Source organism: Caretta caretta, chromosome 1 (genome assembly GCF_965140235.1).
Source record: "Caretta caretta isolate rCarCar2 chromosome 1, rCarCar1.hap1, whole genome shotgun sequence".
Classification (NCBI taxonomy): domain Eukaryota; kingdom Metazoa; phylum Chordata; order Testudines; family Cheloniidae; genus Caretta; species Caretta caretta.
In genome coordinates, this window is record NC_134206.1 from 241,122,069 (window position 1) to 241,145,595 (window position 23,527).

A 23,527-nucleotide genomic window follows, 5' to 3' on the forward strand; every position below is an offset into this window, starting at 1 on the left:
TAGTGGCCTGATCACCTCCTCTTGCAGTCTGTTGCCTTGAAGTTCTGACTGACGACGCTGTGAAAACACAGTGACAACTAAGGAATTCTAGGTGGGCCATGGATCTGTTACAAATTATAAAAAGATCAAATTCAATCCAGAGCAATGTAATTTCAGAAGCACCAGCTACATTTCATTGCCATTGCAACAGGACAGCACAAAAATAGCGAGTGAAGAAGCAACAGGCTAGCCACTGCCTCTGCCTGCCTCAAATTTTCAAAAGTGGCCCCTAACTTGGGGGTCTTAATTTGAGATTCTGAGGTTCCTATAACTGGGTCCCCCAAAATGGAGTTTCCTAAAATGAGAGGGGCCTTCTGAAAATGTAGGTCTCAAAGGAACAACGAATGGGAGATGAGGAAAGGTTAGCGAGCCATGAACAGATCTCCCTCCTTCCCTCTGTCCCCTAGTACAGAACATGAATGATGCATCACATTCCAGTTTCTGTTTCATTTGTATTTTATCTGTATAGAGGTAGTGAGACGGAGAGTCAAGGGAAAAGACCTCCCCTCCGTGTTGATGCAGAGGCACTGGTGCATGCTCACTCCTGATCCCACCCAACTTTTTTGGTAGATGGCTACACACGCTTCTCTCTTTGCCCTCCAGAATGGAAAGCTGGAGGCACACACGGCCTGGCCTTTGCAGGTCCCTGAAAGCTCTGTCCTCAGCAGAAAATAGCCTGCACTGCCTGCGCCTGAGGTTGGCATGCACTGGAGGGAGGAATCTGCAAGCTACTCGTGTCACTCTTTGCAGAAAGGAAAGGAGGACTTGTGGCACCTGAGAGACTAACCAATTTATTTGAGCATAAGCTTTCCTGACAGCTCACTCCATCGGATGTGCTTATGCTCAAATAAATTGGTTAGTCTCTCAGGTGCCACAAGTCCTCCTTTTTTTTTTTTTTTTTTTTTTTTGCAAATACAGACTAACACCGCTGCTACTCTGAAACCGCTCTTTGCAGAAAATCCCAACAGGCGAGCCGGAGCATGCAACAGTGGGGAGGCCGCGGTCTGTCCGTCACCTGCCGCTCATGCTGCCAGGAGACCCACGCCCGCAGGCTGCCCAGGCCAGCGCGCACTGAGCCGCGCCCACTCCCAGGGCGGTAGGCGCGGCTGCTTGGCTACAGGAAGGCGGCGGCTGTTCTGCACCGCGTTCCCCCTCCCGAAGCCCTTCCCTTCTCTCCCCGCCCGCCGCAGCCGCCCCCGGGAGACCAGCTGCCGGGGCGGGGCCAGTCTCCAATAAAAAGCGCGGCTGCTGCTTTCGCTCCCCCCGGGACGGCGATCCAGGGAGGGCCGAAGAATTGGGGTTATGGGGACCTGCGTGGAGCTGAACACTAAGGCAAAGATGCCCATCCTGGGGCTCGGCACCTGGAAGGTACCGTCATTGCAGGAGCTGGGGTCTAGGGCATGGTCCCCAGCGCCTGCGCCCGGGTGCATTGCATCCCTTCCCCATCGCTGCCTCTGCAGCTGCGGACCCGTTTGGGTCCGGTCCTCCCTTTGCAAAGGGTGTGCCAAAAACTGCCGGCCTCTGCTTGGCTTCTTGTTACAGGGCGGGCAGCTCTGGCCGGCCCCGGCACCTCCTGAGCACTGGGTAGTTCCTGTACAAACTATTTGGGTTTCTTACGCTGGCACGATTTGCCCCCGGTGCAAAGCGTCCTGTCCCCTGATGCGCCGGCAAGGCCTGGGTTGCGGACGGGGAGGTGGAGGGCGGTGTCTGTACGCGCTCAGTGTGGCTCGCCTATGGCCATTATGTAACGCAGATACTGCTGTGTGTCACGCTTCCATACCCGGCCTTTGCTGCGTCTGAGCCTAGCTATTAAAAGTTGTTGGGCACATGGCGCCTCGTGTGTAATTCATGCATCTTTTAGGGGGGGGAGAGGAAGGAGTGTAAAGGCTTCCTGCGCTCCAAAATTTGTCTAGGAAATTGACTGGCCTATTTAAAGAGCCATTGTCAATTTTAAAATAGTGTAGTCTGGCCTAATTTCTTTGCCTCTCTTACAGTTAGCTTCCCCTATTTTAAAAAGAGCATTTTAAAAACGCAATTTCCTTGTTACTGCTCAAGTTTCAGTTTATCACTTCTCTCTGGTTGGCTGAAAATCGATTAAAAACCAAAGAAGTCAGTTTCATTTTTAGGCTCTTCTGCAATGTTTGGGTTTCAGACACTGCAAGAGAACTCTTTTTCTGTTTAAAACAGCTGTTTTTATTAGCCTTTTCTTTAAAATTTTTTCTATTGGCCTTAGATTTTTTTATTACTTGGCTTTTAAAAGAATATCCCCTTAAGTCTCATGAAGTTTGTTGGTATCACTTTAAAAGTGAAATAACATACAAGGGTAGTTTCTAGAAAACTCAGGGCAGCCACTGTCTGTATTTTGTACATTTCACGGCATGTGATTGATGATTCATAACTAGCAAGGCATACAATCCCTGGGGGTGGGGGAGAGGGATTGAAAGAATTTATCATTTTAGTTAATACAGCCAGGAGTTTAGATTTCTGGGTTCTGTTCCTAATTCTGACTTCAGACTTGTGTGTGACTTTGAGGAAAGTGTTCATGCTTGCCTTTTTGTCTGTAAAACAGGGATATTACTGACCTATTTTACAAGGGTGTTGAGAGGATTAATGCTCATAAAGAGCATCCTCTCTTGGAAAGTCCTACTGAAGTATGAAGCAGTATTGTAGTTATTATTAGAGATATGGCAAATGTGTGACAGTGGATCTTGCTAAAATGTCATTAAACTTAACTCATGCTTTCTGTCTGTGAAACCATTATATGTTCCAAACAGATTTATAGGTGAACAGAGCTATTCCTTACATTTTTAAAAGCACTTTTCTGTGTCCGCTTTATGCAATGGTTTTGCTATCCACTGCTTGATGTGTTGGTTCCAATACTAAGTTAATGCAGGGTGGAGATCCAAGGTTTTAATCTGTTTGGTATCCCTAAAGTAAGGTGTGTCTACATAGCCTATGGTAGCGAGCCTGCCAGCCTGGGTTGACTGACTTGGGGTAGCAGGGCTCATGCTAACGCTTTGTAGTTGCATCTCAAGCTAGAGCCTGGGCTCTGAAGCCTAGGAAGGGGTGTTCATAGCCCAGACCCCAACTTGACTTGCAACTTCAAAGTGTATGCCTTTGTTTTATGCCTTACAGCAGAGCTCTGCATTATGTGGTCCCACAAAGCTGACAGGGTCTCATATGGGGAGGAAGGATAGTGCAGTGGTTTGAGCATTGGCCTGCTAAATCCAGGGTTGTGAGTTCAATCCTTGAGGAAGCCATTTAGGGATCTGGGGCAAAAATTGGGGATTGGCCCTGCTTTGAACTGGGGGTTTGACTAGATGACCTCTAACCCTGATGTTCTATAGTACAATCCTGTAAAATGCTATTTCAAACAGCACGCTACAGTAGATTAGAATAGGTGACGTGCTGAACAATATGAACACACAGTGGCCACTATGACCTATAAATAATTTCCATAGGTCTTTCTTCCCACTGGCCTCTTACAGGCCGAGGATCCCATACTGCTCCTGCACAGAGCACTTACCTTATGCAGGCCCCAAGTGCTGGATAGCATATACCATAGCATAACCTGAAATCCAATGTCTGCTTATTTTTACCTTTTGAGAGCAGCAAGCTAGTGTTTAAGCAAACTTGTTATTTCAAGCAACTTTTGACCAGCAGAATTGGAACAAAATCAAATAGCAATCAGCAGCAACAGCTGGATTTATGCAATACCTGAAAATGCAGACAACTATCTGAATTTTTAAATTATTATTTTTGCAGGAGCAAAATGTTCTCCTTCTAATTCTTTTATCTAATACACACTGCAGACTCTGAAATCTAATATTGGTTCATAGATGTCAGTCAGTGGACTGGTCTACATCTTGTTGTCTAGCCATATGCCCTGAGGGACAGAGCGGGAGCTCTGGTACTGTGGTAAGTTCCTGATTTGCAATAGTTCAGGTGTCATAGGATGAATTGATCACTTCCCATGGTTGGCAGGCAAATGCTTAACGCTTCCCTTGAGAAGACCAATCTCAACTGCATGCCCAAAGCACAGGGGTTCAAGACCGTAGGCCTGGTCATTGGTACTTAAGTAACTCCCCTGCTGTCCTGTGAGATGAGTGCATTCTGAGGTGCAGAGGCTAGCTCTAAGAATCCTTGCTGGAAAAGCCTTTTTTTTTTTTTGGGGTGGGGTGGGGGGGAGATAACATGTATGTAACATTTGAAATCTTCCTCCCCTCAGCAGTCTGTATATCTGCCATATTACTTCTGGCTACCTATTCTCTTTTCAGAGTGGTGATTGCACTCTTTTAGTGGTCGGGAAGCTTCTGCATCTCCCCAGCCTCCCCTCTTGTGGGATGCTTTCCTGTGTGATCATTAATACATAGCTCTTCTATAGCACTTCTTGTCCATCGAGCTGAAAAACTTTTACAAAGAAGGTAGTTATTAGTATCCTCACTTTACAGATGGGAAACTGAGGGACAGAGTGGTCATGTCATCTGCCCATCATCATACAGAACTTAGATCACCTGACTTTGTCCCTTGCTTTTCCCAGTGCACCGCACTGCCTTTCATAGGCTCATGCTTCTGCTAGTGTGATAAATGAAGAGTGGGTAGCTCACTTTTATGGACACCCAGCCAGCCAGTTAGCTATAAAATCCCTGTTAGTAGCTGTTCTCTACTTGCTTTACCTGTAAAGGGTTAAAGTCCATAGGTAAAAGGAAAGTAGTGGGCACCTGACAAAGAGCCTATGGGAAGGTTAGAACTTTTTAAAATTGGGGGGGAAATTTTTTCCCTTTGTCTCTCGTTCTCCAGAGAGAGGGGACAGAGCAGAGACAGGGCTGAAACTATGCTGTAAAAAGCTTTGGGCCAGGTATAGAAAATCATCAGATTTTCAATAGTTCAGGTGTCATAGGATGAATTGATCACTTCCCATGGTTGGCAGGCAAATGCTTAACGCTTCCCTTGAGAAGACCAATCTCAACTGCATGCCCAAAGCACAGGGGTTCAAGACCGTAGGCCTGGTCATTGGTACTTAAGTAACTCCCCTGCTGTCCTGTGAGATGAGTGCATTCCTAGAAACTACTCATTTAAAACCCCAGATATGTAAGTAGGTCAGGAAATGTCTAGGAAGACACGATTAGGTTTATCTCTTATTTCTTTATGGCTTGTGGACTCCTCTGTGCTATCCCCAGGTGCTTCTGTTTTGCTTGTAACCTTTAAGCTGGACCTCAAGAAGCTATCTTGATGCTTAATCCTTGTAATTGTGTTTTTAAAACCTAGCAATAGCCTAAGTTCCAGATGTATTTTCTTTCTTTTTGTTTTTAATAAAATTTACCTTTTTTAAGAACAGGATTGAATTTTTGTGTCCCTAAGAGGTTTGTGCATTTGTTGTTTAATTAGCTGGGGGCAAAACTGATTTCCTTTGTTTTCTTTCACAGCTCTTCCCAGGTGCGGGGGAGGGAGTGGGAGGGAGTGAAAGGGCTTGAGGGTATCCCACAGGGAGGAATTCCCAAGTGTGCCTTCCTGGGTTCCAAAAGTGTTTTTTGCACTTGGGTTGTGGCAGCATCTACCCATCCAAGGTCAGAGAAAATCTTTAACCTTGGGAGTTTAATACAAGCCTGGAGTGGCCAATGTTAATTTTTAGAATCCTTGCGGGCCCCCACCTTCTGCACTCGAAGTTCCAGAGTGGGGACTCAGCCTTGACAGCTAGTTCCCAAGATAGCTCTTTTCCTAGGACCACTTGAAGGGTGTCACTAAAGAGCCCTCTCACACAGAAATTGCTCCTTGACAGCTATCCAGAGTAGGGTCATGGTGTGAGGCAGCTTTGTTTTGCTAAACTATCCATATAAGATGCAGGATGGATTGCTAGACGCACTGTTGGATGCCATCATTGAGTCAGACAATAACAATTACTAGACAACCACAGAGAGACATTTTTTGTTGTGATTGCAAGGTGCCCAGATGCCTGGGAGGTGAACACCATAGAAGAAATAAATAAACTTTATTGGGGGTTCTGAGCCTCTAGCCACCTGGAAAATGGGGTATTTTAGAGAGGTGGTGGTTTTTAATTTATTATTTTTATTAGTCTCCACCAGGGAAAGTAAAGGATGCAGTGAAGGATGCCATTGACATTGGATACCGCCACTTTGACTGTGCCTACGTGTACCAGAATGAAAATGAAGTAGGGGATGGGATCCAGCAGAAAATCAAAGAAGGGGTTGTGAAACGAGAGGACCTCTTTGTTGTCAGTAAGGTATGGCTGCGGCAGGAAGATCACGGTCATGGGGCAGATTTAGTGCACCCAGGGTGTTGGAGGAAGATGGAAAACTTCACTCCTTTCTGACTCTGTGGGATAAAGCAATTCAAGACATGGTACATTTCACTGTTGAGTTGTTTCCTTCTTCACATGTTCATATGGGGTGGGTATAAAGGGCATGCACAGAGAAGGATAAAAGACCTCTTGGATTCTCTCCTGTTTGGAGTGGCTCTTCTCCAGTGAACGTACCAGCAATGGAGGTGGGAATATTGTGCCCTTCCAAAGACTGAGGAAGGGACAAGTGTTTTTGCCTGCCATGCTGAGCTTGTAATGTAGAACCTAGAGCTGGAGTTAAGGTAAGAACTCCTAGACTTTAAGGCCAGACAGGACCATCATGATTATCTAGTCTGACCTCCTGCACATAACAACCCTCAGAACCCTCACTCACTCACTCCTGTAATAGACCCCTAACCTCTTGCTGAGTTACTGAAGTCCTTGAATCATGAATGGGCATTAGGGGCTACAAGATGCCTCCCACTTCCAGTGCAACTTCCAGAATGAGGGCAATTTAGCGAGCTACCATTTGGCTCTTTCCATTTCTGGTGCTGGAAGGAGGACCAGGTTGTGGCTTTCTGAGACTGGCCTGTATTCAGAAAGGGATTTCAGTATTGCGACACTAACTTTTGGGTGCCTAGAAAATCACAGGTTTCAGAGGAACAGCCGTGTTAGTCTGTATTCGCAAAAAGAAAAGGAGTACTTGTGGCACCTTAGAGACTAACCAATTTATTTGAGCATGAGTGATGTGATGAAGTGAGCTGTGGCTCACGAAAGCTCATGCTCAAATAAATTGGTTAGTCTCTAAGGTGCCACAAGTACTCCTTTTCTTTTTAGAAAATCACAGGAGCACACTGCAATTCACAAAGCCTGAGCGAAGTGCCTGGGCTCCTGCCCAATGAATGGGGAGAGATGGACAGCTAAGAATGCAATTCAGAAAAGCCAGCCTGCTAGGTGGGGAGCTGTTTAACCTAACCAATGGGAGATGCTGTTTGAGAGAAGTGTATGCTAAGCCCCACCCCCCCACCCTCTCTCTCTCTCTCTCTCTCTGAAATAGGCACCTGTCTCTGCTAGTGATTGACAAATGGGAACTGATTTCTCAATGTCAAGCACCTTAGCCAGTTAAACTGCTTCTTGTGAGAATGAGTTGCGTGGGTGTCTTATACCACACAAAGTTGAGGCTGTCCACTGTATGATTGCTAGTCCAGTGGCTAGAGCCCTCACCTGAGCTCTAGAAGACCCACATTCAATTCTCCCCACAGGCAGAGAGTAAGAAAGGATTCAAACAGGGGTCTCCCACCTGTCAGGAGGGTGGGCTAACCATTGAACTGTGGGACTCTTTTGCGTGCACATAACAATGACTCTGTAGCATGGTCATTAGGACGCCCACTTGGGAGACCCATCATCCAATCCTCCTGCTCCAATTGCTTTTCCATTATTTATCTGGAATGGAATAGCTTCCTTAGAGACTGGAGACCCACACCAGAATATCCCAAAGCTCAGTGGTTGGAGCACTCTCCTGAAAGGTCAGTCAGACCTCTCTTCAAATCCTTTCTTCCCCTCTGCCTGAACAGAGAATTGAACCTGGCTCCTCCATGTCCCAGGAGAGTGCCCCTTGGTGAGATTTTTGAATTATACCTGATCTGGTAGTGGGCCTCTGAACATGCCTGCCGGATTGGGCACCACATGTGACTTAGGCAGACAAATTGCTATCTTCCCTTGGCTTGTGCATTGCTCTGAGACGTAGGCATCCAGATTCAGGGTGGGGGCAGCAGTGAGCATGTCCAGAGGCAGAAACATAGACACCTAGGGAACTCTTACCCTGCAAATGTAGGTGCCAATTGCGTTTAGGTGCGTGCTGGGTTTGGCAGGAGTTTCCTGGTTCTCAGGGGAACCTAAGGCTGTGACTTAGGTGCCTAAGTACTCTTGTGAATCCAGGCCATGTGACAATTCAAAAACATGGGGGCCCAAATAAATTTTTTCCATTGTATGTGTTCGAAATCATTCTTTATCTAGGCTCTTAAATTAGGTGATCAAATCAGAAGGCACTTGCAGCCCTATTGGCTGTCTAGGTTGTCTTGTAAATGTTTAGCTAGCCAAACTCATGCAGGAGGTTTTTCCCATCTCCTTGCTTCTGGACACAGATGGCTGGAAAGCTTCATTACCCTGTAGCACTTAGTTTTCTCTTTCCAAATACCGTGTCTTGCAATAAGTGGCTTTTTATTGTTGCCTTAACTGGTGAAATTTTGTTACCATTTTAATCTGCCAGAACCCAATTTTGTCAGGTAAACTGCTACTGAAAATACTAGCATCAAGAAACTTTCCCTCTGTCTCTGCTCACAGATTGAGCCTGTAAATGGGGATAATAATATTCCCAGACCTGCTTCCTGTAGGTGTAATATGACTTTGTCCTGACTGGGAGAGTTTTGTAAGAGCATTTGCCTGTGAGGTCACTGCTTTGCTTGGTTTTCCTTTTATAGCTGTGGTCCACATTCCATGAGAGACCTCTGGTGAAGGGAGCATGCCAGAAAACCCTTGATGCATTGAAACTGAATTACCTGGATCTGTATCTCATTCACTGGCCTATGGGATTTAAGGTACTGTAATGTTTAACACTTTTGTTTCTTCCTGACAGATTCTGGAGAAGCACTGTCCTCCTGGTAAGCTATCCTGTTACAGCCCCAACCTCCTTACCCTCAAGAAGGACTGAGCTTCCTCCGGGATATCTCAGCATCACTCTTTGTGCTGCTTATTCAGCTTTACTGTATGGGTGTGTGAACAAGGCTTACATCCCTGAAAGGGAACAATGCTGCTTCTCCCACGTTCCCTCCCCCTGTTGATCCAAGGAGAGATGAACCTGGGATCAACTCCAGGTCTGAGGGCAGGGTAGTTTATACCTTTGACCATTTGATTACCAATTTCTTCTTGACTGGTTTGTCTTCCTTCTTATGGGAAGGATTGCTATATTCCTTGCTTCTTAACAATAAGTCTGTTTCCCCTTGTTGCTAGCAGTAGCACTTTTAGGCCTTGTCTGCACTACCGGGGTGAGCTGACCTAAGTTGCACTACTCCAGGCACAAGAATAACCTAGCTGGAGTCAACATAACTTAGGTCGACTTACCACGGTGTCTACACCACATCTCCCATTGACTACCTTACTCCTCTCCTTCCAGTGGAGAGCACTCTTCACTAGACGCACTAAATCAACCCCTGCTGCACTGATTGCAGCAGCATCAGTCTACCGGTAGTGTAGAGGTGACCTTAGTTAAGCAGCAGGCAGTGAAATAAGCTCTTAATTTCTCTTCTCTCTAACATCCACCCCATGCCCTTGGAATCCCTAAGCACAGTACAAACTTGTCGTTACCATCTGCCGTAAGAGCCTTGTTCTGTAATCCGTGGCATTCAGAACTGGCAACTTTCATTTTAAAGTCCATATGCAGATTAAAGATATGGTTGAAGTTGGTGATGTCTCACTCCTTGTCTTGGCTCTTCTTTTCTGTTCGAGCCTGATAAAAATACCTTCTCCTTGGTATTCTGCGCAACTCCCAAATGCACTCTCCAGTATCTTTTAGTTGTTTTTTAGGGTGGACAAAGTAAATGGAAATAAGGCTGTACTGGTTCTGCAGGCAGGCTGTAAAGGAATCTAGGCAAGGGAGCTTTTTATAATAGCAAGAGCATAGACAGTAACTTATGCACGCAGTCTGTTCCATTGTCTTTTCCCCATTCCCTGCAGTCTAGACATAGTCTCCCACTGAAGGCCTGCAACAGCACACCATCACTCATGCAACAGATGGAGTCAGGTATAAATCTGGCTTAATAAAGGAATGCACCATTATGTACATCATGGGACAACATATAAAATCTGTGTACTTTCCTACAGCCATAGGTAATAGACCTATAACTCAGCTGTACTTGTACTATGGTGGGTCACTGTTCTATTTTGCTGGATCTATCACTGAACTGCAGGCCAACCACAGATCTAACCCTATTTATTGGGGTGGATTCTCTGGCTGGAATGATGAATGTGTAGCATGAGGGAGGGAGACCTTGCCAGAATGAGTAAGGTAACTACTTAAATAGGAGTTACTATTACTCTTTTTCTGCCCTAAGAGTTCGAGTTGCTATACAGAATCTGAGTTCCGTTTGACTCCCCAAGACTTCTAGTTTTTCAGCAGAAAATTCACCAGAGAACGTTTCAGACTTTCTGCCTTACACTGACAGGCTGGAGAGCAGCCGTTTCCTGTGGATGAGAAAGGCATGGTCTTGCCCAGTAGCACAGATATTCTGGACACTTGGGAGGTGAGTCTTATTACAGTTTGAGATTAATTTTGGCTCTGTGGTTTAGATTATCTATTTTATATTTGATTTCTCTGCAAAGAATTTATCATTCATTCAAAATTATTTTTAAATACCTTCATTCTTGGTTTGCACATCACTTAGAATTCTATGTAAATATTCCAACTAACTGTATATTTATGCAAGTCAGATGATATTTTTGTTCTCTGACTGGTTGCCTTGGGTAATTTAGCTCACAGGAAATGTGAGTGTAAATTTTCAGTTCATTTGGATTCAAACTTAAAATTCAGGCTAGAAAACTTCTTTGCTAGAATACTAACAAACATATAAGGTGACAGGACATAATCAAAGTAAATTCACTGAAATTTTAACATTTTGTTAAAAATTCTCAGCTCTGCTTATTACTTGCAGAAGTAAAAGGAGAGTTGTAGGTGTATATACTACCCACAATCTTGAGGATAACCCAACACTGGCAGAATAGTGGCCTGTCTGACACCGGTGTCTCCTAACTCACTCGTACGATTAATAAAAATGCATAAAAACTCACAGCCAGAAAAGAAACCTCAGAGAAGAGGGTGAAAAGAACCATTCTCTCTGCATCCCTTTCCCCTGGTGGACTCCAGAACATATGTGACGAATCTAACCAAGTGTCCTATCACTGGTTATCGTCAAAGAAATAAACCATGTTGGCAGCAAGAATGCCTTATTTAGGCCCTGCCTTGTATATCTGGTTACATAGACTCAGATTCTCTTGTCCCTTAGGCTATGGAAGAACTGGTGGATGCAGGTCTGGTGAAAGCCATTGGAATTTCCAACTTTAACCACGAACAGATTGAGAGAATCTTGAACAAGCCTGGGTTAAAATACAGGCCTGCCAACAACCAGGTAAGCTGCTTAAAGGTAACAGCTCAGTGTCTCCAGGATCCTGAGGATCTGATCATGTCATTTCTCTTACAGTGGGGAAGTAGAGAGTAGGCAAATAGAGTAGGGATAGAAGGCATTTTCAGTCCTTCTAGAATTGTGAAGGGGCACTTGAGGGAGTGAATGTTAATAAATATATAGGTCTTACAATGATTTCCTGGTGAAAAGCACTAAATGCGATACAAAAGAGGTAAGTATCATCATCTTCATTTTACAGTGGGGAAACTGAGGCACAGAGTCGGAGAGTGTGCCTTGTTCATGTCAGTGTAGTCCTGCTTGAAATGGGACTGCATCAATGCAAACTAGGTCCCTTTTTTAGTTCTCGCCAGCAGGGTCTAACCAGGGCAGTTAGAGCGCAGCACATGAGCATGCTGTACAGTTCACACCCCTTGTATATCGACTGCCATATCGACGATGCCTAAGAAAGCGAAGAGCACCATCCTGCAAGGGGCTGAGTGAGAACCTTCCGTTCCCATTGACTTCAGAGGATGTTGCCAGGCTTAAGCCATAAGTGAGAGAATACGAGTGTTTATAACAAACATCTTGCCTATACTTCAGCTACTAGCAACAGCTACAGTATAATGGAGGTGGTTAAGTAATGGCTATGGTAGGAAAAATAACTGAGTTGCTTGACTGGTCTGTTCTTAAAATCTCAAATACAAAATAAGTAGATTGTGGTTATCCCCCTTCTCTGGTACCATGGTGTAAATGATCCAAGTTCAGTAATGGTTTTCTTATCAAAGAACTGAAAGAGAGGGTTACTTTAATACCTGAGTGAAAATGGAGAATAAAATCTGAACCTCATTCTTGTATCTTGTTAGTGATAGTAATTATAATATTTCAAAATCAATAGGTGCCTCCTTCCTGTGGATGTTGAAAGTATACCTCACCAATTCAGTTACATTAATTTTCTTTCAAACAATCAAAGATAGTAGTGAGTTGGCTGGTGAAATGACTCTTTTCCGTTCAAGTGTTTCATTGTAAAAGCAACGTTGTTTAGCATTTGGGTTTGTTTTTTTGTAAAAGTTGCAAACCAAGGAATTGGCATCCTATGGTCTTCTGCTCATAAATTAGAGCTCATGTCCAGCTAACAGTGCAAAGACTAATATTATTAGCATATTTCTGATTCAATACAAAATACTTTAGACTAGCTCTCTTTTTGGGGGGAGGGAGAAAATGTTAAGTTGGAATTTCTGTAGCATAGAACTTAGAGCGGAAGGGATGGGGAAGGCCAAAGGGACACTCAGTTATTTGCAGATATTTTCAAACATTCTTCTGTAAACACACATGAACTATTCCATCTGCAATTCATTTTGGAAAAAATCCTAACTTCCATCTTTGATGGAAAGTTTTTCCTTTAACCCGAGTACTCACTCATTGCTGTAAACAGGGGGTAGCAATTGTTTGAAGTAGTTTCTGTATATTCTGTTAGGCCTTTCCCCCTGAGCCAGTTGTAACCGATGAACTAGCGTAGCTCTGAAGAAAAATCTCAGGAGCCTGTCTGTAGCCGTGTCGGAGACACAAGAATGTCGCTGGTTCCCGTTTCATACTAAATATAGCCAAAACTCTGCCTCTTGAGCACCTTCGAAAAGGGGCAGCCCAGCCAGGCACCTTCGTGATCTACTGTACGAGCAGCTGAATTTCTTTGTGCCACAGAAACAAAATAGCCACATAGCATCTATCCAGCTGGACTCAGCTGTAAGCTGCATGGTGACTAATATTCCAAACTATTTTAGGAGTTTTGGGAAACTGCCACAGGACCGTCCCCTAACAGCAATGCAGCTAGAACCATAAATAAAATTGCAGGCTGCAACCCATCCCGTGCAATGCAGTGTCTTGGTCCACCTGCCAGCAGCACAAGATTTCAAGGCCTTCAGTCTGAAAGCTGCAGTCCAGATGGTTTGAATGACCAGCAGGATAGGGTCTGTTTAATAAGTTTATGCTCCCCAATGTGTAGGTACCCTGAAAATCCCTTCAGTTATCCAAAGCCTCAATTGTCCAAACTGAGCCAGTGCCCCATGACTTTGTGGTAATCCTGGTTGTACTGTGGATTGTACTGCAGTAGCTTACCAGAATGTGGGCCCAACATTAAGGGTTCTGTAGTCTTTTTCCTCCGCTCTGCCTGGTGTGCAGAGGATGATGATGATGATGATCCCATTAAAACTAATGGTAGGCACACACATGCATTGTCTGGAAAAGAAATTCCATAACAGACAACGATCTAATGTGTAAAATTTGTTCAGTATTTACATTTTGGATGAATAGGGCCACTTTCAACAAGAGGACTCATGTACAGCAGTAACCAGTACTGAAATTTCCCTATAAATGGATTGAAATGTACCTTACCTGTTAACATCAAAACAGTCTTACGTTATTCTTAAGTAATAGTCTGGAACACTCCAGTTCATAGTACTGATGCTACGGTACTTTCCAAAATATTTGTATCTTTAACTAGGGAAGCTAAATAAGAAAACTTTAAATTGGAAGAATTAGCCCTACTCATTTGAATTTCACTTCAACTAGATTACTCTGATTTTATGCTATACTTTTGGATACGAACTTTATTGTACTGCTTCAGTTGCATAAGTATGAGGATGACTATTTTGTAAATCTTTGAAGAACAAAGTTGATGATTAAAATATAAGTGAGGTATGGTCTCCGCATCCACTCCTCTGCCTTGCAATATCCCGTAATAACTGAAACGCAACAGATAAAACACAAAAATAAGAAAAGTTCATAAAATACGAACCAACTAAAAGTTGTGTAACATACACAGGGTTCGTAATTAGTCACAACTTGCCAACCTACCAAAGATATTTCCTGTAAGTGGAATAGGAAATGATCCCTGGAACACAGCAGCATTAGTGGAGACTGCCTCTGAGTAAATTTATGTCCTTGTGCTCACAGATTGAATGCCACCCATACCTTACCCAGGAAAAGCTGATTAAGTATTGCCAATCCAAAGGAATCTCTGTCACAGCATACAGTCCCCTCGGATCTCCTGACAGACCATGGTAAGAATGCTTTGCAGCCTAACTTGCCTGATAGTGACAACGTGTATGTTGAACTTGAAACTCTGAGGCAAGTTGAACAAGTAACACAGTTGTAATGGGTACATGTTTCTGTTAGTATGTAGAGTCATCTTATGAAAACTTGCCACCATTAACTTTCTATCTCTTGTTTTTACAGGGCTAAACCAGAGGACCCTTCCCTCTTGGATGACCCCAAGATTAAGGAGATTGCAGCCAAGCACAACAAAACCCCAGCTCAGGTATCTGTGCCCAGCAAAGTGAGGTCGCTGCATGATATCTGCTGCTTCCTTTATAATGTGTCCTCTTGTTTCAGCATTCTAATCTTGTGTAGACTCTGCATCCTTTGCAATCTGATTCCATTCTTAAAATCTCATTGTAAGGGTAAGGAATTAATGATCACCTGGTTATTTGGATAAAAGAGGAAAGGGAAACTTGATAAGTTTATGGAGGAGATGGTATGATGGGATAACATGATTTTGGTAATTAATTGATCTTTAAATATTCATGGTAAATCGGCCCAATGGCCTGTGATGGGATGTTGGATGCGGTGGGATCTGAGTTACTACAGAAAATTCTTTCCTTGGTATCTGACTGGTGAATCTTGCCCATATGCTCAGGGTTTAGCTGATTGCCATATTTGGGGTCGGGAAGGAATTTTACTCCAGGGCAGATTGGAAGAGGCCCTGGAGGTTTTTCGCCTTCCTCTGTAGCATGGGGCACAGGTCACTTGCTGGAGGATTCTCTTCTCCTTGAAGTCTTTAAACCACGATTTGAGGACTTCAATAGCTCAGACATAGGTGAGAGGTTTATCACAGGAGTGGGTGGGTGAGATTCTGTGGCCTGCATTGTGCAGGAGGTTGGACTAGATGATCATAATGGTCCCTTCTGACCTTAGTATCTATGAATCTGTGAAACAGAGGAAAGGGAAGTGTCCAGCTTTCACCTGGCCACCACTGTTCAACCCATTGCGATTCAATAAGTGTCAGCTTGGCCTTGAGTACTGTAGTGATGAAAAGAGGTGCTTTAGAACCGGAATGGTTCTGATGAACTGCATCTTAGTGCATATTGCATCTTTGCTCTAATAGTACTGTTTGTTTAGAACAGGGAGGTTTCGGTCTCTTACTGGTGATGAATGACTTAAGTAACCCTGCTGATCTGTTTATGTAGGTTCTGATTCGGTTTCATATCCAGAGAAATGTGATTGCGATTCCCAAGTCTGTTACACAACATCGTATTGAAGAGAACTTTAAGGTAAGATTGCAAATAACATTCAGGTTGGCTTTGAATAGTAGTAACTAGATGGAGTCCAAACTTCTTATGGGGAAGGTAGCCATACTTTCTCACCCTTCCCAGGTTACTCTCAAATAAGGAGGTGGAAGATTCTTTAGTACTGTTACATACAGTATACTGAAGGTTAAACTAACACTCAGGATTAATGGCAACAGTGAGCAGAACTGGCTTAAAAATAAATGCACAAAGTGGCTGTTCAGGGTCCTAGTTAGTGTTTCCTTTCTCTTGTGTGCTGAACAACTGGCAAGTAAAACTTGCTTAATACCTGAGTGTATACAAAGCAGTGTCAAGAAAATAGCTTTCCTCTACTCCGATCCAATCTCTGGTATCTCACACACACACACTCACTAACTGCACAGCTTGTCATATAATTGTTCTTAATTCAGTGGTACTTTACTGAATTACCAGTGAATTAAAAACACTTTGATTGTTTGCTAAATTAAAACATTCAAATTAAACAAGTTGTGAGAACACACACATGGGATGAACTGGAACACTGAAGTTTTCAAGCATTGTATTCTTAACAAGCCAGTAAAATGTATTACCCATAATCAGAGGAGTTAGCTGTCAATGAATATGAACAAATGCCCAGGATGAATGTGTAGCTAATTGTCTTTATTATAACAGTTCACAAAAGCTTTCAGTATAGCTGACGTGTCTGTCACTTCAGTTTACATGTTTCTCTGCCAATAGACTGCAGCTGTCCAAAGGGAAATACTTTAGTTGAACAAAGCAATCATTGCTTCTAACCAGCACTGATTTTTTTTTTTTTTTTTCAGGTCAAGTTGGGAGTGTTTATGAAGCTTTTCTTTCAGTCTTGTGAATCTTAGATCACCCAAGTCTTGACTACACTGTTTGAAAAGCTAACTAAAAGTTTTCTCTTGTCAGGTGTTTGACTTTGAATTGACTAAAGAGGAGATGGAAACCATCCTCACCTTTAATAAGAACTGGAGAGCCTGTGCATTCACCATGTAGGTGACTGTTTGCAAACACTTTTTAAAAAATCCGGGAATTGTGTGTGTGAGAGAGAGAGATTGTTTAAAAAAAAAAAAAGGCAAACTGAAATTTGCCTCAGGACTGTCTAACAAACAGGTCTGTCCAAAAATTATTTTTTCAGGACAGTTTTTAACATCTTCACGGTAGTAAACATGTAGCCTTATTTTTCATACCTACCTTTGATTTAAACTCACTTATTTATCAAGAAGGAAGAGCCTGAACGCAGGAGTTCTTAGTCTCTAGTTCTAAACCTAGTTCTGACATGGGACTGGATCTGTGATATTGATTGAGCCTTTTGACTGTCTGTCTCACGCTTTGTCAGTAGAATGGAGATACCTACCTCTCTGGAGTTTAATGTTAGCATGCTAAATACTTAATTCCAGTGGAGAATTAAGGAATTAAATTGCCCTTGGAAGTCCTAAAACTTGAGATGCATTGATCAGCTTCTGTGCTGTCAGTTGAGTTTTCAGTCCACATTATAAAATAAATTTTATATAAATATGAAATAATTTAAAATTGACTTGTAACACCTGCCAAGATGAAACCAGTAACATGTGTTCTTCCACCCAAATATATCTGCATTCCTACTTAGCAGTGCATGAACATGTCCTTGCTCATCATGATGATGCAAAATTATCCCTTTGTTCCCTTTTGCTTGATGGATGTGAGGAAATCGGGCAGTTGTGATTATCTGTTGCTGGGTTGTAGTGGGGGATTTTGTTTAGTTTGTTTCTTTTCAACTAAGTCTATTTTTGGAGTGGGAAGTCTCTGACTTTAGGCAATCCCAGAATACTCTTCTGTCACACTCTGAAATGATCCCTGGAACTGAGTGTTAAAGGGTGCTGTCCTAAATGTATAGGAAACCTGTTTCAAATCAAATGTCAAACAGAACTCTGAGTAAGGGTGTTTTAGCCTAAACAATAGTGTTTTTTTGTTGTTGCTTTTTGCCTTGGGTGAATTTAAAATAGCTCCAATTCTTATTACTAATGTCCATCTGAACAGGTAAATGACATAAATAAGCTTAAATTTTCAAAACTGAGTGATAGTTTTTCAGGGTCTTTTGGGGTTAGTAAATAGAATTCTAATACAATAACAAATTTAGCAAGCAGTCTTTCATTTCTGTATGAAATTAAAGAGACAACAATATAGAGAAATGAAAACAATATTAGGAGTTAAATTCCCAAATCCTGAGCCTGGCTGTCCAGCTTATTTGTCATATACAACTCGGTTGATCACTCTGCCAGACTTTTTTTTTTTCTTCCCCCACCATTTTTAAAATATGGACACTATCTCATTAGGGATATTAAGTGTTGAAGTTTGACATGTTTAGTATGAAGTATTAGTACTTCTATAGAGATCATAGCACTTTGCAATATGAAGCTCAGAGAGCAAAACGGATTGTTGAAAAATCTAAAAACTTACCATTTGAATGACACAGCACAAATGTAAACACTTAATCTAAAAAGCATTCAGATCTCCCTGCCTGTTACTTCTCAATGTCTAAATGCAAAGGGGTTGGAAGTTTGTGTATAAACTGGATATGTTTCTGAGGCTGATAGGGACTTAACACCTTTGTGGACTACTTGTGTACCATTGAGAACCTTCTCTTCAGTCCAGAAAAAGGCACCAATGCCAATATGAGCAGTGTTTAATTCAGATTTCAGAATAACCTTTCTTCTTTTTCTTTTTCTTCAGGTGCACAAATCACAAGGACTATCCTTTCAAAGCTGAGTATTAAAGCTGGTGGTGTCTTGCCATGCTTCCTGACCCCTGGCAGTGGTTCACGTCTGCTGTTACCTCTGACTTGTTCATTTGTCCCCATAGCAGTTTTTCACACTACAGCTATCAGACTGTACTTCTATTCTGGCTACAGAAGATGTGCTCAAAGGAAATTTTATAAGGAGTCTGAAGAACAAAACACTGAATATAATTTCGACCTCCTTATTACGTGGGAGTGTTTTTGCCAAGATGGGCTGGGATTGGCTCAAGTTGAACAGAAAATACACTAGTTCAAATTCTCTTTTCACACTGTTTCACAACAGGTTGTAATGTGATTGAGATTCTCTGCTCCCAGATGGGAGGGTTAGACGGCTGTCATTTGGAAGAGCCAATTCTGAAGCCTTGTCTGTTAAATTCCTGTTTTTTGGAACACTCCTTTGCCTTTCACTCCCATGTTGAAGTGCCAGTTGACTTCTGAATATGGACATTGCTACCTGTGCAGCTCTCCCAAACAATGGAGCTTTTTTGGCAATCTAAAACTGTTTTTTCGCTTGTAATAAAACGTTGTCTCGTTACTTTGTATAATGAGATGATTATTTCAGCATTGCCGTGACAGTAATTCTGCAGCTGCCCCTTTGTGTGCACTTGTCTCCAGCCCTCAAACAAGAGAATAGAAAATCATTCTTCGTGTTTAAACACAGAAAGCTCACTTCACTTTCATACTAACTTCTTAAGCAGAACCTGCTGTCCATAAAGGATCTGCAGCTTTCATGGTACTGATGCAAAAACACATGAATACAGAGCAAAATCCTGGCTAACCAAAAAGTTAATGTACTTATGCCTCTTGATGCTCAAACACAGTTGTAATCTGTTTAGATGGGGGACTTTTTAAAAATGTAGCTACTTGCTTTTTCTAGTAAAATTGGCAACAAATGGAGTAACAATGCAATAGGTCAATCTTATTCAAGGTATAGCATATTTTTGATTAGTTCAAGGGGCATTCCTGCAGAGGAACTTCAACCTAGGCAGACTTCCATTTGATTGTCTAAATTTATAGTAGTAACATTCCTCATTAGGATGGCCAGTACAAAGGTTACACCAAAGGCTTAGTGAGCTACAAAAAGCAGTCTTCAGCCTTTCTTAAATAACCATACTAAAAGATGGTATGCAAAAAAACCTACATTAAGAATCAGCCAATCAGATAAAAATTTGCAACAACCATAAAGCCACCACTTCAATAATATGCATTTTCCTAAACTTTGAAATTCATCAGCTGCATTTATACTTCAGGCCACATCTTACAAACCTCACAACTAAGGTATTTTTAGCACACGTTAGTAATGACCGAAGGGGCTAGTGTCAATACAAGAGCTTAGTATGTGGTATAACTACAGCACTTGCCACTGGGGCTGGTCAAAAATGGTCTGGCTATTTTCTGCCAAAAATAATTTGGGTTTCTAAAAGAGAAGAATTGCCATAGGGGGTCAGACCAATGATCCATCTAGCCCAGTATCCTGTCTAACAGTGGCCACTGCTGGATGCTTCAGAGGGAATGAACAGAACAGGGACATTTCAAGTGATCCATCCCCTGTTGTCCAGACTGTTACACCAATAAAATAAAAACCAGCAGGATCTTTTTAAAGGGGAAAAGGCAAAATACCACATTTATTGTGAATACAGAAAGAATCATAGTAAGCAGTTAGTTATAGCTATAACATTCCATTCAATCTCATATTTATTCACACATTCATTCATATACACACACACAGGTTCTGCAAGGTTGTTATCATAGGTTTCAGAGTAACAGCCGTGTTAGTCTGTATTCGCAAAAAGAAAAGGAGTACTTGTGGCACCTTAGAGCCTAACCAATTTATTTGAGCATGAGCTTATAATATCTGCTGCAGTTTCCACGGTATGCATCCAATGAAGTGAGCTGTAGCTCATGAAAGCTCATGCTCAAATAAATTGGTTAGTCTCTAAGGTGCCACAAGTACTCCTTTTCTTGTTATCATAGTTACCAGCCTTAGAGTTGATCATGCCAAGCCAGGTGACCTGGACATAAGGAGGGAGCAGGGCCTCATCACATGCACATCTGATGCTCCTGGAAGTTGGTTTGCAGAATCAGACCCCAAAGTTCTCACTTTCTAGAGTCCATTTTTATAGGAATTTCTTCCTATGTCAGTCTATGGGAATTGCTTCATCATGCTGTTGCTGAATCAATCCGCAGATGTCACATTCCTGACAGCTCTGTGCTGCCAGATGTTATCTTGTTCTTTGGTTCTCCCATTCTTGAGGCTGTTGAGTAGATTCCAGTCTGCCCTCCGGGGGTCCTCTGGTTATTTCCACTTGACGCCTTCTTCAGCCTATGGACACTGGATTCTTAGGCTGGCACCTCTCTGATCATTCAGTTATTATCCACACCAAGCATCCATCCACATACATCCTCTATCTCTATTTTAATCACAATTGTTAACGAAGCAAGATGAATACAACAAAACGGTGGTGATTGTTACAAAGAATTGCTTTGAGAACAGCTCTGTCTTAGAATGTACTAACACAATTAGCAGCTTGCAAGTTTTACACAGAGAGGAGAGAAACAGTACCAAAAACCAAGAGACCTCTTAATTAGTAATACCCTGGAATTTAAACTATGAGGAATCAACCTCATTTGTGATTTTAATACAGAACTTCTTTAATATGATCCAACAAGACCCAGCTTCTGGCAGTCAGAGGCTTAAGGACAACCCAGAGCATAGGGTTGCATCCCTGACCATTTTGGCTAAGAGCCATGGATGGACCTATCTTCCATGAACTTACCTAAATTTTTTTTTTTTAACCCAGTTATACCTATGGCCTTCACAATTTCCCCAGGCTGATTGAACTGTGTGAAACTTGTTTCTTTTTAAAGCAGCTGCCTATTAGTTTCATCGGGTGACCCTTGGTGGTTGTGTTATGTGAAGGAATAAATAACACTTTCTACACACCATTCATGACTTTATAGACCTCTATCATATCTCTCCTTAGTCATCTCTTTTTCTAAATTGAACAGTCCCAGTCTTCCTAATCTCTCCTCATGTGGAATCTGTTCCAAATCCCTAATCATTTTTACTGCCCTTCTCTACTTTCTCCAGTAAATTTTATCTATCCCTTTCCCAATGATTCCTCTCCTGGTAGCTTTTTTTTTTTTTTTTTTTTTTTTTACTGCCACTGCACATTGAGCAGATGTTTTCAGACAATCATCCATGATGACTCCAAAATCTTTCTTGAGTCGTAACGGCTAATTTAGACTCCATTTTGTGTGTATAGTTGAAATTACTTTTTCCAGTGTGCATTACTTTGCATTTATCAATTTTGAATTTCATCCACCATTTTGTTGCCCAGTCGCCCCCTTTTGTGTGATCCCTTTGTAACACCACAGTCTGCTTTTTCACTATCTTGAGTAATTTTGTATCTTCTGCAAATTTGCCACCTCACTGTTTTATCCCTTTCTCCAGATCATTTGTGAATATGTTGAACAGCACTGGTCCCAGTACAGATTCTTGGGGGAACCCTCCTATTTACCGCTCTCCATTGTGAAAACTGACCATTTATTTCTACCCTTTGTTTTCTAATTCTTAACCAGGTACTGATCCATGAGAGGACCTTCCCTCTTAACCCATGATTGCAATTTCATATTTGTGTTCCTTCTGAACCCTTGAGTGAATACCATCTGAGGGGGGTCTGTGCTGGCCTAGAGTGACACACAGTGGCCCATAGTTATACTTCCATTTCCACCAGGGTGGGCGGGGGGAGTCTTAAGGTTGGAGCTCAAATGAGGCCTTTCATAAAGGGGCATTCTGCTGCCTGATAACAGAGAACCACCTGAGCACAATTTTGCCAAACTTTGTGTCAGCATAACATCTCCCTGACATTACTACACTCCCAACATATCTACTGGATTCCTTAGAGACCATCTGCTGAACTTTTAACTCAGGCATGATCATAAGATCTGTACGTAACTAGTGTCAATCCATAATGAGCTGCCTGGGCAATTGCATTTGGGTGAGTTGCCCTCTTGAGAGGAATGCAGGATGAGGATGCTTTAGAAGCAGGTGAGCTCAGGAGAAGGATCTGTCACAAGGAAACAGACTTAGGTAACAAGATCTGGGTATTGATACACAGTGACCAAGGGGCCTTCTATAAGGATATTATCATACAGGGAGCACCATTTGCAGGAAAGTGTCCCCATTCCTGTGGAGGCAACATGGACAGATCAGTGTACATCAGGGACCTCTTCCTGTAGCTGGGAGATTTGCCCCGGGTTAGCTGAATTTCAAAAGGTGCGGACCTACGAAAAACGTAACAATGTTTAGCTGCACTAAGACCACAGCTGATCATGCTGACAAATATCATAATATTGTTTTCTTGTACTCCCCCATCTGTCCACATCCATTGGTTGTCTCTTACTTAGATTGTTAGCCCCTTGGGGCAGGGACTGTCTTTTTCTTCTGTGCTTGTACAGCACCTAGCGCAGTGAGGTTTTGATCCCTGACAGGTTCCCAAGCACTGCGATAATACAAATAATAATAATGAAGGGTGGAGAATGAAGAGAAGAGAAGTTGCTACATGGACGAAGAACAAACCAAAGAACCTCTAGCTCTTTCGTTCTGTCCATGTCTCTCCTGCCCTGAGCTGTCATACCCAATTATGAAATAACTAATAAAAAACGACAAGTTATACCATGAGATGGTTTCTGGTAGCAAGCTATATTTTAGGATGAGTTATAGGCAAAGATTCTCCCAACCCTGTTGCTCGTTAGGCAGTAAGATGATGGGAAGGGAAAGTTACTCAGGACCCAGGGTTCTGATTCTTATTTATACTACTTATAATATTACTCTATAACAAATAAGGTTAAAAAAAATCCACAATAATATACTTGTAGCTTTTAAACTACCCAA

General features: G+C 42.4%; 1 protein-coding gene across 1 annotated transcript; it reads left to right on the top strand.

Annotated features, from left to right (window-relative positions):
- The first annotated feature begins 1,220 nt into the window (after positions 1-1,220).
- Positions 1,221-19,165, top strand: LOC125625895 (aldo-keto reductase family 1 member B1). The gene is made up of 10 exons (XM_048828507.2): positions 1,221-1,407; positions 6,113-6,280; positions 8,818-8,934; positions 10,558-10,635; positions 11,395-11,517; positions 14,461-14,567; positions 14,743-14,824; positions 15,753-15,836; positions 16,764-16,846; positions 18,567-19,165. Exons 1-10 carry the CDS (start codon positions 1,342-1,344, stop codon positions 18,607-18,609), a joined length of 951 nt encoding a protein of 316 aa, XP_048684464.2. The 5' UTR covers positions 1,221-1,341; the 3' UTR covers positions 18,610-19,165.
- Positions 19,166-23,527: the final 4,362 nt, after the last annotated feature.

Excerpts from the sequence above, each read along its gene's own strand:
- LOC125625895 (XM_048828507.2), top strand. The coding sequence starts at position 1,342 with ATGGGGACCTGCGTGGAGCTGAACACTAAGGCAAAGATGCCCATCCTG. Across the intron at positions 10,636-11,394 it reads ATATTCTGGACACTTGGGAG|GCTATGGAAGAACTGGTGGA; the intron begins GTGAGTCTTATT and ends CTTGTCCCTTAG. Across the intron at positions 11,518-14,460 it reads ACAGGCCTGCCAACAACCAG|ATTGAATGCCACCCATACCT; the intron begins GTAAGCTGCTTA and ends TTGTGCTCACAG.